General features: G+C 41.0%; 1 protein-coding gene across 1 annotated transcript in view; it reads right to left on the bottom strand.

The window, feature by feature from the left end:
• The window catches only part of FYB2 (FYN binding protein 2), a 151,668-nt gene that overhangs the window by 66,270 nt on the left and 70,102 nt on the right, over nucleotides 1–15,296 (bottom strand). The window contains exons 4-5 of the mRNA XM_040231938.1: nucleotides 12,519–12,680; nucleotides 10,259–10,292 (exon numbers count right to left, since the gene is read on the bottom strand). Of these exons, the coding sequence (XP_040087872.1) occupies nucleotides 10,259–10,292; nucleotides 12,519–12,680 (196 nt within the window). The remainder of the gene's footprint in view (nucleotides 1–10,258; nucleotides 10,293–12,518; nucleotides 12,681–15,296) is intronic.

The raw sequence follows: 15,296 nt of genomic DNA, 5'->3' as shown, positions 1-15,296 counted from the left end.
AAGTTAGCATTTGAGTCAGTGGGCTCAGTAGAGCAGACTGCCCTCCCTAATACAAGTAGGCAATCCACTGAGATGTGAATAGAGCCAAAGGAGAAGGAAAGAGGAATTCGCTCAGTTCGTCCTGGCTCATCTGCTGATCTGGGTCATGTCAACTCATCTTCTCCTGCCCTTGGACTGCAATTTATCCCATCTGCTACCCTATTCTCAGGCTGTTGGACTTGGAATTATACCACTGGCTTTTCTGCTTATAGATGGCAGATCATGGGACTTCTTGGCCTCTATAACTGTGTGAGCCAATTCCTCATACTTAATAAATAATGAAATATTCTATATGTAATACATGCAATCTAATATGTAATGCATAAATACATAAAATAATACCCTGCTGGTTCTGTTCCTCTGGAGAACCCTGACTAATACAATGACCTTGTAAATGTTATTAGAGTAATCTCAGTTTCAGGAGTAATATTATTAACTTGGAAACTACTTTGTCAAACCACTGATCTCATCCGTAAGGAGGGCATGTGAACAATAATAATAGCTAATAACTTTTATTCCCTTACTTTGTGCTAGGCACTGTCCCAAGTATATATCTCAATTTCTTTGATTCTCAATTGACCCTATGAAGATACTATCACTTTTTCATGTTCAAATGAGAAAGCTGAGGCACAATCCAGGTCACAGAGTAGTAAGCAGCAGAGCAGAGATTAGAAGCTAGATATTTGAGTGCAGAATCTTGGGTCCCAATCACTCTGTTGTAGAATTTCTCAGAAAAATAGAAGTGCCAGCTGAGGTCAAACAGAGCATGAACACTCCTACCACAGTGGAAGTCATTACAGGAGGAGGTCATTGGCACACACCGCAGAGAGGACCCAAGAGGACCGAACAAACTATGAAGCAAAGCCATGATGAGAGGCCATCGTGTGTGCTAAAGACGGGGAGGTACAGAAGCTCCAAGATTTCTCACTCATTAACTCACGTGCCCTCATTCCCTCAAACTCTATTCACGCTAATGTTATATACATTCTCTCCTTGAATCCTCTCAGTAGCACATGTGGAAACTGAGGCTTGGAGAGCTTCAGTAACTCACTCAAGACAGCACCACTGTGGGTCAGGAAAACCCGGCCTTCTAATTCCTAGTCCATTGCTCTTTTCCTTGGAACTACAGGAACAAGGAAAAATGAGAAATGAAAATGACAAAGCCCAGAGTGATGGTGAAGGTCACGGAGCTTAAGAGTGGGTTTGAGATGATATTTTTCAAAATTTCGTTAGGCTGATCCAACAGTTTCACAGATCAATTCTTCTATATAGCAGTCAGTATATGGGGAACATGTGACTAGGCAGTTACTATATTTCTCTGTGCCTGATATTATCACTTATAGGAATAGTATTACTTAACCTTAATAGTATTACTTAACAGAATCAATGAAATCACTGATGAACTTAGGAATGACTCTTTAAACACACTCTGACTTCTACTAATGTAACCACTAAGCAATTTCTCAATAATCCAGTGGCAACTTTCACTGCATAAATAAAAATGACCCCAAGCCCTCATTTTTATTATTAAGGCCAAGCTTTAAAATGCCTGAATTTCAGGGTGTCTGCTTTGAGGTGGGATATCATATCTGAGAGCATTTAAGAAGTGAAAGGCAGGATCATCCCCTGAGCTACTGGCAGGCTTTCCTAGGAAACAGACCTCCTGAAGCCAGCCACTGCCTGCAGCCCTAGACCTTGTTACAGACAAACCCTGCTACCCCAAACACATGACAAATTGCTGCCATTTATCAAGTGTTTACAACATTGTTGGGCACTTTGTGGAATTATAGATACCTATATCTTGGTCCTCACAGTGACCCAAAAAAGGTAGGATTTATTGATTTCTCCATTTTCCCATGTGAGGAAATCAGAGGCCCAGAGATATTAAATAACTCTTCTAAGATCACACAGCTAGTGTGGAGCTCAAAATATGAACCTAAGGCTATCTGACCACAAAGCCTATGCCCTTAACTCCTTAGAACACATTACTTTGATCTTCTTTTCAAGTATTGCTGTGTTGTTCAATTTTAAAAAAAATCTCAAAATTATGTAGCTGGTAAGAAAGAAATACCTGACTCTCTCCTTGCTTTCAAAGAATTTATAATTTAGACAGGGAGCTGAACTACACCCAAGAATCTAGAAAATAACAAAAATAGACTGTATATAATTGAGTCTCAAGCTAAGAACCATCTGAGTCCATTATATTATTCAGCCAATATTGGCTGGATTATTATCACATGCTACACAGACTGCCACTATGCATTCTAATTATGTCAAGTTACTGTGGTTCCTCGACACATCAGGATGTTTCTTGCCTCTGTGCTTTTTCTTGTGTGGTTCCTCTGCTTGTAACAACCTTACCTCCAACGTCCTTTCCAGAAACTTTCACTTATTATTTTTTTTCAGCTCGGTAATTTTCCTTTATTATGATGACTAACAAGTATAGGCCTTTTTTTACATTACTTTTTTTGTTGGAGTACAGTGGCTTTACAATGTTGTATTAGTTTCTACTGTACAGCAAAATGAATCAGCTATACATATACATGTACCCTCTCTTTTGAATTTCTTTCCCATTTAGGTCACCACAGAGTATTCAGTAGAGTTCTCTGTGCTATACAGTAGCTCTTACTTATTCTTTAAGACACTAATTAAGTATCATTTTTCTCTGGTCCTTCAACAGTTTATTCTCCACACAGCAGCCAGGATGATCTTTTAAAAAGATAGCTTAGACAATCTTGCTTATGCTATTTAATTTAAAAACAACAAAACAATGTTAATTCATGTTGACGTATGGCAAAAATTCATCACAATATCATAAAGTAACTATCTTCTAATTAAACAAAAAGTAACAACAAAACCATCAAATGCCTCACCTGTATGATCTCAGCCCTAGCAACCTCTCCAGACTCCTTCCTATGACCCTCTTTCTCCCTCATTACACTCTAACCACACTGGTCTCCTCTGTTTTACAAGGATGCTATCCACTCTCCTACATCAAGGACTTTGCAAATGCTGTTCCTGCTTCCTGGAATGTTTCTGTATGGCCAGCTGCCTCTCAACCACTAGGTCTCACCTGAGAAGTGTGGCCATGTCAAGTTATTTAGCCTGTGACTCACGTTTTCTCATTTATAAAATCTATGATCATTGTATCTACTTCTTAAAGATTGTCACAAATGACATCATTCACTTCCTTAGAACAGACACCATGTCAGCATTGACTGCTGTTTCTAATACCATCATTGCTTCATTGTTGTCACGATGGCTCCCTAGGCTATCTGCCTATTTCTACCCGCTTCTTCACTATATGTTATTTACACAGCATCCAGACTGATCTTCCCCAAATAAATGTCAGCTCACTACCTGGCTTCCCAATGCATTTAGAGCAAAATCCAAACTCAGTCCATGGCCTCTAAGAATCACCACTACCGCTGCCCTAGCACACTGAGTCTTAGCTCTACTCCTTGCCTTTCTCATTCTGGAAACTCACTGAGAGTGGTTCTCCCTTGAGAGTGCACCCCGGCTGTCCCTCTCTTGGAACATCTTCCAGACCTCCGTGACGGGGGCCCAAATGTCACCACTTCAGGAAGGCTTTTCCTGATGGTCCTCCACCTTCTTGGTTTCATTTCCAATGCCATTTTATTATCCTAATATGGATGTGAAAGTTGGACTGTGAAGAAAGCTGAGCGCTGAAGAATTGATGCTTTTGAACTGTGGTGTTGGAGAAGACTCTTGAGAGTCCCTTGGACTGCAAGGAGATCCAACCAGTCCATTCTGAAGGAGATCAGCCCTGGGATTTCTTTGGAAGGAATGATGCTGAAGCTGAAACTCCAGTATTTTGGCCACCTCATGCAAAGAGTTGACTCATTGGAAAAGACTCTGATGCTGGGAGGGATTGGGGGCAGGAGGAGAAAGGGACAACCGAGGATGAGATGGCTGGATGGCATCACGGACTCGATGGACGTGAGTCTGAGTGAACTCTGGGAGATGGTGATGAACAGGGAGGCCTGGCGTGCTGCGATTTATGGGGTCGCAAAGAGTCGGACACGACTGAGCGACTGAACTGAACTGAACTGAATATGCTTTAATTTTTTTCTTTATAAAAGCAGACTCACAGATACAGAAAACAAACTAGTGGTTACCAGTTGTAGGGGGAAGGTCAATATATGGGTGGGGAAGAAGGAGGTACAAACTATTGGATGTAAGGTAGGCTACAATGATATATTACACAACAGAGGGAATATAGCCAATATTTGTAATAACTGTAAGTGGAGTGTAACCTTTAAAACTTATATATATATTTTTCCTCATAGCATTTACCACTGTTCAAGTAAGAACTACAGCTGTATCTTATTTGACCACCGTGTCATTTCTCTGTTATCATTGTTTTACTTGAGTGTCTTAGGAAAGGCATTCATTCCCTGAGATCTATTCTTCCTAGTCATAACATAGGTCCTAGACGTGATCACATAATCTGCTCAGCCCTAGAAGACACTCCTATTCCCCACTCTGTGTGGGGTAGAAATACCAAGAACACAAACACAAAAGTATGTTCCAAAGTACCAGGTTGAAGGAGGCCATCCAGACATTGAAAACAGGTTTATATTATCTTTTATAGACTACTGTCAAAATGAAAATCAAAATTAAATGTTTGGGAGAGAATATGGTGGACTCCTAAAATCTACCCACAGACCCTCACGAGAGAAACATTGTACTATCTGAATCTATTCTCTTGAAATAAAGAGCTTCTCTCTCTGTTAGTGTCTGAATCAGAGATTTCCTGACTCAGGACTCCCCTCTGACTCTTAATAGGAAAAAAACCCATAGTTATAGCTAATGAATAAAATATTAGCCAACAGTCAACTCTGCTAAGTACTGACATAGACTCAGGGCTGATTGCTGCCCTGGGACTAACCTGCTTTGCTCACACACACAAATAGAAGCTGCTTATTCAAGAGGCATGCCAACTAGCTTGGTTTGCGTGAAAGAGTGATGACAAAGGATAAACTCCAAAGAGTCATTTCATTAATGTGATATTAATATTCTAGAGAGAAGAAGAAAGGGCGAGGCCAAGGGTTGAAGAAACTAAGATTCATTGATCATCTTCTGTGTACTCCCGAGCTTTATATAATCTATATCATTTAGTCTTTGTGACAATCAATGAAGTAAATATTACTATGTTCACTTTAGAGACATGCATATCAAAGCTCTGAGCTGTTCACTGACTTGTATTAGAGGCAGGGTTGAACCCATGCTAATTTGACTCTGGGCCTGTACTTGCTCCATTACACAATGCCACTTGTATGTAATGCACAGCATAAAGGGGCTTAGAAGTAAAAATGGCTATTTTAAATGCATTGAGTTCCTAAAAAGAGGCTTACAAAATATATCTGCAGAAATACAGCAAAAACATAGACCCCTGTTTTGTGAATAATGGTTAAAAACAATAAGAGTTTGAGATTAAGGAAGAATGTAGTCCTTAGATATTTTAAAAAAAACATCATGTAAAGAAAAAATAAAGGGACTTCCCTGCTGATTCAGTGGTTAAGAATAACTATAGTTATAGTTAGCTATAACTAATCCTCATTAGCTATAACTATGGGTTTTTTCCTATTAGGAAGAGTCAGAGGGTAGTCCTGAGTCAGGGAATCTCTGATTCAGACACTAAAACAGAGAGAAGCTCTTTATTTCAGGGGATGCAGGTTCGATACCTGGTCAGGGAATGAAGGTCCCACATGCCTCTGAGCAACTAAGCCCTCGTGCCAAAACTAGAGAGGTCGTCCACTGAAATGAGAGCTCTGCAGGATGCCACGAAGACCCCATCTACCATGAAGACCCCATCTGCCATGAAGACCCCATCTGCCACAACTTAAGACCCAATGCGGCCAAACAGAGAAAAAAAAATTTTTTTTTAAGAAAAGAGTAGAGACGACATCCATTGCATCAATCAGTAGATCCAGGATAGATGATTGCGAGTGTAGAGTAAGGAAGTCGTTTCTTTTCCAGCCCAACTTCAAGGACTTTTGAATAAACAAACAAATGTGTGTGGGGGCACATGTAAGATATTTTTTGTACACTGCCTTATTCTCAATGTAGTCTCAATATAAGAGGACTTGGCATATGGTAGATGCTCAACAAATATGTGTGAAATGAATAAAATCTGCCCTCCCAAAAGAAAAACACCGAAATCTCCAGGCAATGAGCTCCCCATCAAAGAATTTTTGAAGAGAATAACGTTCTGAACATGAATTCCTGCCCTTGGTGAGAGGTTATGTAACAGCTAAGCAAACTTTCCTCAACACTCTCTAGATACTTTGTAATGCACTAAACACTTTAAAACTATTATTTCATTTAACCCATGCCACAACTGCATGTGTTAGGAACTATTAATACCCCATTTTACATAAGTAAAACTGAGGTTTGCAGAAGTTAAGACATTTGTCCAAGACTACATAAACGTTAAGTGGCAAGACTGAGATTAAAAGCTCAGATTTTTGTTGATATTATGCTATATGGCCTGTTGCATCAGATAATTGCCAGGCCCCCTTCCAGTAATGAGATCTGACATATTCTATTTCTAATCTAATATCTTCATTGACGATTAATACCATGAACATGGAAGATGTTCTTCCTAAACAAGCAGCAGTTTCCATGGAAGTTGTATCTAAGAATGCTCAGCATCATGGCATTTATTTGTTCGAAGTAATTTCTTAGCATTACAAGATAAAATTCAAAACCCTTAGCATGGCACTTAATGTATTTCAGAATTCAATGTCATGTCTTACTTTTCCACATCAGCAACCTTCTTCTGTCTGTTTATATCCTCCTCTCTACCACCTTGCTTTCAATCATGTTCTAGCTCTATAGTGAACATCCATTGGTCTGTCTTTCCGTCTAACCAGCCATCCATTCTTCCATCTACCCACTATAAGTCAAGAATGTCATTATTTCTGGGAATAATACTCTACCCTCACCTGCCTTAGAAAGTAAAAGTGCTAGCAGCTCAATCATGTCTGACTCTTTGCTGCCCCCTGGACGATAGCCCGCCAGGCTCCTATGTCCATGGAATTCTTCAGGCAAGAACACTGGAGTGGGTAGCCATTCCCTTTTCCAGGGTATCTTCCTGACCCAGGAGTCAAACCCAGGTCTCCTGCATTGCAGGCAGGTTCTTTACTGTCTGAGCTACAGAGTCTCACCAAAGGGAACAAATAAGTAGACCTATGTAATCCTGACCTATCATTACAGGATACATTTCAAGTTCTTTTTACTTCCATGAAGCCACACTTAACTATTCTGGTCACTCTTCATCTCTTGTCTTTCATATCATCACTGAGGTATAGCGAGTCTCATTTTAGATGAGATTAAGTTTTAAAGTCAAAGGAAACTGCTTAAAGTCAAACTGAAACTGTGCTTGTAAATCCCTTAGCAAGAAGGTGTCACACCAGAGACTGACCAGTTTCTCAATACTTGCCTATCACAGTAAGTTTGCCCCACTGCCCCGCATGTTGAAATGGATGATTAAAATGCCAGAGAAGTCAGCTTACTTCAGAGCCAAGCTGTAGAGAAAATGCATGTCGAGCTGAACACTACTATCACAGCACACTCATAATCACACTGAGATGCTCACAGTATTCAAGGCCGGAGGGAATTGAGACCAACTTAGAGCACAGCAGAAGTACATTGTCCCCTCAAACTGTGACACTGGGGCCCACGTTCATAGAGTAAATAGTACAGATCATTTCCTGAGCTGTCTAATTTTTTCTCTCCTTCACACAAATGCACATAGAAGGCAGCTGACTTACCCTGTGTCATCACTGAACTTTCAAATAGGCAACTGAACTAGGGGTTCCCAAAGCACATGAATTTTATCTAGCTCCATGCAGTTTGTTCCTTGTTGAACCAGATCATCTCATCCAATCCTTGGTGTACAGAATCCTCCATTATTTGGTTCCTATCTCCCTCTAACAACACATTCCTTCCCATTTCTTACTGTACTTTCTATACTCTAAACTCAACTAGTTCAGTTTCGAAAAGAAAACAGGATACTCCACACTTTTTGGTTCTGCTTATGATGTCTTTTCCTGTGTTTTCTGACAGATGTTTATCCTTAATACTTAGTTCAAATGTTGCATCTTCACTGTTAGGTTGATTGAATTAATGCCTCGATTCTTCTTCCCTCCCTGGATCCCTGCCCAATGCCATGTAGCCGTTCAGTGTTTTACTCTAACTCAGTATTTGCAAGATTGCCTGGAGAGCCTGCAATATATCCGCCAGGAAGTTGAGCCTAGCCCAGATCAACTGAACCCATACTCTCTGTGTTTACTATTGTTATATTGTTATTATGTAGTATTATTGTAGTAATAGCGAACTGATATGTTTTCTATAAAAAAAAAAAAACCTTCCCTGACCCTCCTAAGGAAAAGCGATCTCTCCACATTTTTGCAACCTCTGAAACTTGTACCTTTCTCTATTATAAAATGTAATACATTCTACTATTATCAACATTTAATGAGTGAATAGGTAGTATGATCATTTTTAGGTTTAGTTTTCCTTCTAAGACTGACCTTCTTGAGAACAGGAGCATCTTTGTGAAGGAGTTAAGGTGGTATACTCAAAACAGTCGGGGCATATCTATTAGCACAGCCATTATGGAATACTGCATGGTGGTTCCTCAAAAAAGTAAAAATTGAAGTGCCATATGATCCAGAAATCCTACTCCTCAGTATACACCCAAAGGAAACGAAAACAGGATCTCAAACAGATACCTGCACTCCTATGAGGACAGCAGTATTACTCACAATGGCCAAGATATGGAAACAACCAAAATGTCTATCAGCAGAAGAATGGGTACAGAAGATGTGAGAGAGAGATATATATATAATGTATATGTGTACATAGTAGATATATATGTGTGTAAATGTGATAGATAACAAATGTTAAAGATATATGAATGTCATATATTATAAACGTGATATATGTGTGTGTATAGATAAAGATAGATAGATAGATGTGGAATATTATTCAGCCTTGAAAACAGGCCATCTTGCCATTTGCAACATGGATGAACCCCAAGGGCATTATGCTAAATAAGTCAGAGAAAAGACAAATACTATGTGATATCACTTATATGTGGAATCTTAAAAAAAATAAAACAAAACACCTGAACTTGTAAAAACAGAAAGTAGAATGGTGATTAGCAGAGACTGAGGAGTGGGGAAACTGGAGATGTTAAGAGTACAAACTTGCAGCATAAATTCTGGAGACTCAATGCACAACATAGGGATTCCAGTTTAAAAAAATGCTCTATTATAAACTTAAACTCGCTGAGAGACTAGAATTTTAACTGTTTTCAAGAGAAATGATAATTATGTAAAGTGATAAAGGTTTTAGCTTGTGTTAGTTAATGCTACCACAGTAACAATCTTGTGAAATATGTGTATTGAACCAATATATTGTGCTTTCGAACTTACACAGTTGTACATATCTATTATATCTCAGCTTAAAAAAAATAGTTTGGGAACATGTGGTTTAGAATCATGGCTCTGCAAGTGGCAAATTTTCTGAGCCCAAGTATCTCTAGCTATGAAATGAAAACCGAGCCAGCAACTTTGCAGCCTTTTTGAGAAGAGGACATGAGAACCTCGGTGTAAAGTGGTCAGCTCAATGCATGACACATCAGAGGGCAAAATACACAGACTGATACTTCCATGGCAAGAGTACTACAATGAGTGCACCAAAGCCAGAAAGTCCTTTGTCCCATCGAAAGTGAAGTTGCTCAGTTGTGTCCGACTCTTTGCGACCCCATGGACTGTAGCCTACCAGGATCCTCTATCCATGGAATTTTCCAGGCAAGAGTACTGGATGGGTTGCCATTTCCTTCTCCAGGGGATCTTACTAGCTGTCCAAAGCACTCTGTAGCCTCTAATCCAATTTATTACTAGGAGGCTGATGTTTCAATTTACTGAGCCCAACTGTACCGTAAATAAAAGGACCTCAGAGACCCATCTTTGCAACTTAACATCAGCACGGTTGTTAAATGCAGGTTATTTAATCTCTCATTTAATCAAAAGTTGCAGTTGGTTGCAGTTTGTTACCTCTTCTTCCCCCAACTCTTCTGAGAAATACAAACACCTGACCTGTGCTTATTGCTCTGCTTTGGGGCAGGCTAAGCAGCCTCATTGATGGGCTGCATTGCTGCACAAATTAAGAAATGGGTACTCACCTCACTGGAGGCAGGTTGCCTTCTTTGGCAGCTTCTGCAGGAGCAAGAGGCAGTGCAAAAAAAAAAAAAAAAAAGACATGTTAGTGGCAGTCTGTTTAAGTGAACTGTTTGTACAATGACCTGACCCCCTCTCACCACCAGAGAAAATGTAGAGGTGCAGCTCACCCGCCCCAGCACCCAGGTACTGCCAGGGACTGCACGCAGCATTCACACACACTTTATGGTGCTTAGCTATGACTGCAGTCTCTTTAAATTAGACTTTGACTTCCTTGGGCCCCAAAACTCCTATGTGATTTATCTCTTAATTTCTTGTTTTTTTAAATTTTTTAAAATTAAACTTTCCACTTTGAGATAATTGTAGGTTTACATGCAATAGTAAGAAATAATACAGAGGGACCCCATATACTCCTTACCCAGTTTCCTCAATGGTATGAGACCTAGGTTGATGTTCTTGTTTTCCCTTTGCCCTGTGGATGTCCACTATTTCTAACAGCACTTGTTGTAACTAATCTCTTGTTTCTATCACAGAGTCCAGCAAAGAAGAGTGCAGCTGCTCAACGCATGCTTGAGGTAATGGTAAGAGTGCCTTCCCTGAGCATTTACTGTTGTGCTGGGCACTGTTCAGCCTTCCCAGGCCTCATCTCATTTCTCCTTACAATCATCCTACAAGAGGAGTGTCACTATCATCCCCATTTTACAGATAAGGACAATGAAGCTCAGTGGGTCCCACGACCAAACCTAAATAGCCAGTGATGAGGGAGCTGGGATTTAATAAAATTTAATAAAATGGGGATCCCATTTTATTCCCAAAACCTTAGTCCTATGTTCTCTGACAACTTTTTTCTCTTTCAGAGAGATGGTTTGAGGCCTGAATTATTTAATGTTTATAAAAATCAAACTTCACCCTCTTTGATATGGAGATAGCCATATTATCAAAGTATACTTAGAAGAGTTCTATATCTCGTTACAGAATTTCCTTTTAGGATATGACTTAAGGTAACTTTTAGCAGTGGTTCTCAAAGCATGGTCCCCAGACCAGCAATATCAGTGTCTCCCAGTGAACTTGTTAAAAACATAAATTCTCAAATGCTCCAAACCCAGACCAAACTTCCCCAATGGCTCAGTGGGTAAAGAAGCCACCTGGAATGCAGGAGACAAATGAGATGCAGGTTCGATCCCTGGGTCGGGAAGATGCCCTGGAGGAGGAAGTGGCAACCCACTCCAGTATTCTTGCCAGAGAAATCCCATGCACAGATCTGACAGGCTACAGTCCAAAGAGTTCAGAGCCGAACATGACTGAGCGACTAAGCACAAATCCAGACCAGTTGACTCAGAACTCTGGGTTCAGGCCCAGAAAGCTGTATTTTAACAAGTCCTCCAGTTGATTCTGATGCATGCTGATGTTTGAGAACCACTGAGTTAAATAAATTTCACCCTGAGGTTGCCCAAAGCAGTCAAATGAACAATCAGCAAGCTAAGAAGAAACAAATGAAGAATTAGCTTTCAGTGTACTGTTCATTGGTGCTCGTGGCCACAGTAAGAAAAATGCTAGCACCACACTACACATCGCCCCACAGTGTACGTTCACCTCGTGTTTCATTAGAGCAAATGTAAGCAAACGTGTTGACAGTGTCAGTGGGATCAGGCTACGGAGGGGTGGAAGGGGGTGAGAAGGTTCCCTTACATAGCAGAGGAAAACACCCAAGAGCACAGAAAGAAGGCTGCCAAGCAGGGACGCTGCAGTCTATGGCACGGAGGATCAGTGGGGGCAGCGGTGGGGCCCTCCAGTCCGTTCCTGAACACCGACCACAGTGGCCCAGGGGACTCCCATCAGGATCCCAGGTCAAGTTCACACTGAGTTTCCTCCCTCCGCTCCCTCCCCCTCTCCTACTCCAATTGGCTATGTTGACAACACAGGCTTTGTAGGAAAACAAAGACTCCCTGCCTCCCTCTTCAGCTACTTTTCTTTTTCTTCCTCTTGGACAGATTCCCAGTGATCAAACGCAAAGCTCTCAGGGGAAGCAGGCTGGCCCAGGAGCGATAAGGGGCCAATTCCCACAGATTTGTCATTTCACGGGCAAGCTGCCACAGCCTCTACATGAGAATAAGCAGTGATGGATGTCCAGCCCCACAGAAAAGCAGTTTGGCACTGTCCCCTGGGAGCTGATGCAGCAGGGGGAGGTGACAGGGAGATGGGGGCACGGGAGCCATGACTCCCCTTGGCTGGCTGTGCACGGGCCCTGTGTGTGTGTTTTCTTACCTTCCCCATCGGGCTTGGAAAGAGCAGCTGCCTGCCTCTGGAAGGCCTGGAGGGTCACGACTGGGGGCCTTGGCGGCTTTGGGGGAGGAGGACCCAGGGACTCGACGGAAGGCAGTGGCTTGGTATTGGGGACTTGTGGATGCCTGACATCCGGCTGTTCCTCTGGGCACAAAGAGTCCAAAATATAGGTTATTATCTCCATTTCATGGTTGGCCTCAGTCTCACTCCCCTCCCACCTATTCTCCACCCAGTAGCCAGAGTGTCCTGATCAACATGTGAACCCAAGCTCACCGCCATCCCAGCTGCCCAAAGGATGAAGCTCAGTCTCCTCAGCTGCTGTCCACTCTCTCCATCCTTTGGTGTTAAAACACCACACAGCATCAGTCTACACTTTTTTTTCTTACTACACTTTACCATCCTGCTTCCCCAACCTTCAGTCCCAACATCTTTTTGCTCACACCACTGACTTCTCAGTTTCCCAGATTTCATAAATATTTTTTGCAGTTTTTTCCTTTTTTTTTATTCTATTTTTAATTCACCTTTTTACTTGAAGTATAGTTATTTTACAAAGTTGTGTTTGTGCGGCATAGTGAGTCACACGTTTGTGTGTGCATATGTGTATAAAGTTGTGTTCATTTCAGGTACACAGCAAAATGACTCAGTTTTTATATGTGTATAAGATCCTTTTCTGATTCTTTTGTAGGTTATTACAAGTCCAGATTTGATTTCAAAAGCCTTAAATAGCTCTCAAATATCCAAGATTTTGCTCATTCCACCTGGTGCAAAGAGCTGACTCATTTGAAAAGGCCCTGATGCTGGGAAAGATTGAGGGCAGGAGAAGGAGATGACAGAGGATGAGATGGTTGATGGCATCACCGACTCAATGGACATGGGTTTGGGTGGACTCCGGGAGCTGATGATGGACAGGGAGGCCTAGCGTGCTGTGGTTCATGGGGTTGCAAAGAGTCGGACATGACTGAGTGACTGAACTGAACTGTTCATGCCATTCTTGTGCTGGTATGCTGTTCCCTTACTCCTCCCTTGGTGAACTTTGACTCATTCTTTAAGACCCTCCTCCAATGATACCTTTCCTGATTTCTACCAGAAAACCAACTCATAATCAACCACTCTTTGTTCAGTATCACCTAGCACATTGCTACCACCTCTCCATCATGAGAAGGGCTGGTCGATCTTCCCACTGAATGTAGGTTCCTAGAGGGAAGGCACTAAGCCCTGGTGATCTCTCAGTGCCAAGCACAGGACCAGCATCGGCAGGAATGCACGATGACAAGACAGATGGACAGTGACAGTGACTATTCCCTGAAAGGATTCTTCAAGCACTCATGATGGGCAAACAATATGGGAGACATGAAGAGGAGTAACAACTGGTCTCTTGATTTCCAGGGCTCCAATATCCAGAACAGGTTTCAAGGCTGGCTTTGTGGTACCTGGGCACCTGTGGATTCTATATCCTGTAATTTCCAGGACAGTCCCAATTTTACGTATTTTATTCTCCTGCACTGATGAGCTAACCAACAGAAATTTCAATCTTATATATAAATATTGTATATGCTTTTTACACTGAAAGCAGCACAAAATCTTATATTATTCAAGTGCCTTGACTTTTGGTTGGCAAAATACAGTGGCTGACCACATGGTAAAACTAAAGAAACTTGGCTAGTGTTTTACAAAAACATCAGTGCGAACCCCTCAAAGCCCTGCTATCCTCTGCAGTCAAGGACCAGGGGTCCTTCTAGCCCTACTAGCAGGGGTTACACGGGGCCAAAGTTCCTTTCTTCTAAGACTTGAAGTATAAGCTGCAAGGTCAGAGATTTTAGTCTTTATCAGATAATAGAGAAGACAGTAAAATGAATGATCACTTACTTAATAACTCAGCTCCTAATTTTTATCAGGCACTGTGCTAAGCAATTTACATGGGTTATCCCATTTGATCCTCCCAACAGCTCTGTCAGGTAGCTTATCTAGACCTTTCTTTCCTCCCATCTCTCCTTGCTCCCATTCATCCTTTCTTCCTCCCTATTCCTTCCTCAACAATAATTTACTATATTCCAAGCATTGTTCTAGGGGCTGGAACTAGAGTTAAGGACAAGAAAAGATAAGAGTTCTGGCCTCAAGAATTTTCATTCCAATAGGAGGAGGCTGATGATAAACACGCAAACAAACAGATAAGAAAACTATAACAGGGCAGTGGTGGGGGACAAATAAGGATTTGGGGATTAACATGTACACATTCAGTTCAGTTCAGTTCAGTCACACACTGCTATACATAAAATAGATAACCAACAAGGACCTACTGAAAAGCACGGGAATTAAAGTCAATATCTTGTATTAACCTATATAGGAAAAGAATCTTAAAAAGAATAGAAGTGTATATATAATATATATATACACCCACACTTATATATATAACTGAATCATTTGCTGTACATCTGAAACTAACACAACATTGTAATTCAACTATATTTCAATTTAAAAAAAGTAAAAAGAGAAAATCACAGCATTGTATTAATTCTATAAAGGAAATAAAACAGGATGATATGAAAGAATGTGAATTCTTGGTGGTGAGATAATAGACTTTAGATAGAGATCTTTGGCTAGAGAAGGCTTATCTGGGAAAGTGTCATTTGAACTTAGACCTAAAGGTAACAAAGGAAAGATCAAAGAAAAGTAATATATAGGATGGAGGAACAGAAATCATAAGGTCCTGAGTCATAATGAAGTCTGTTCACAAAACAGCAAGGAATTCCAGGATGTCGT

This window comes from Oryx dammah, unplaced genomic scaffold, assembly GCF_014754425.2.
Source record: "Oryx dammah isolate SB20612 unplaced genomic scaffold, SCBI_Odam_1.1 HiC_scaffold_28, whole genome shotgun sequence".
Lineage (NCBI taxonomy): Eukaryota > Metazoa > Chordata > Mammalia > Artiodactyla > Bovidae > Oryx > Oryx dammah.
This window is presented reverse-complemented; position numbering and strand designations above follow the sequence as displayed.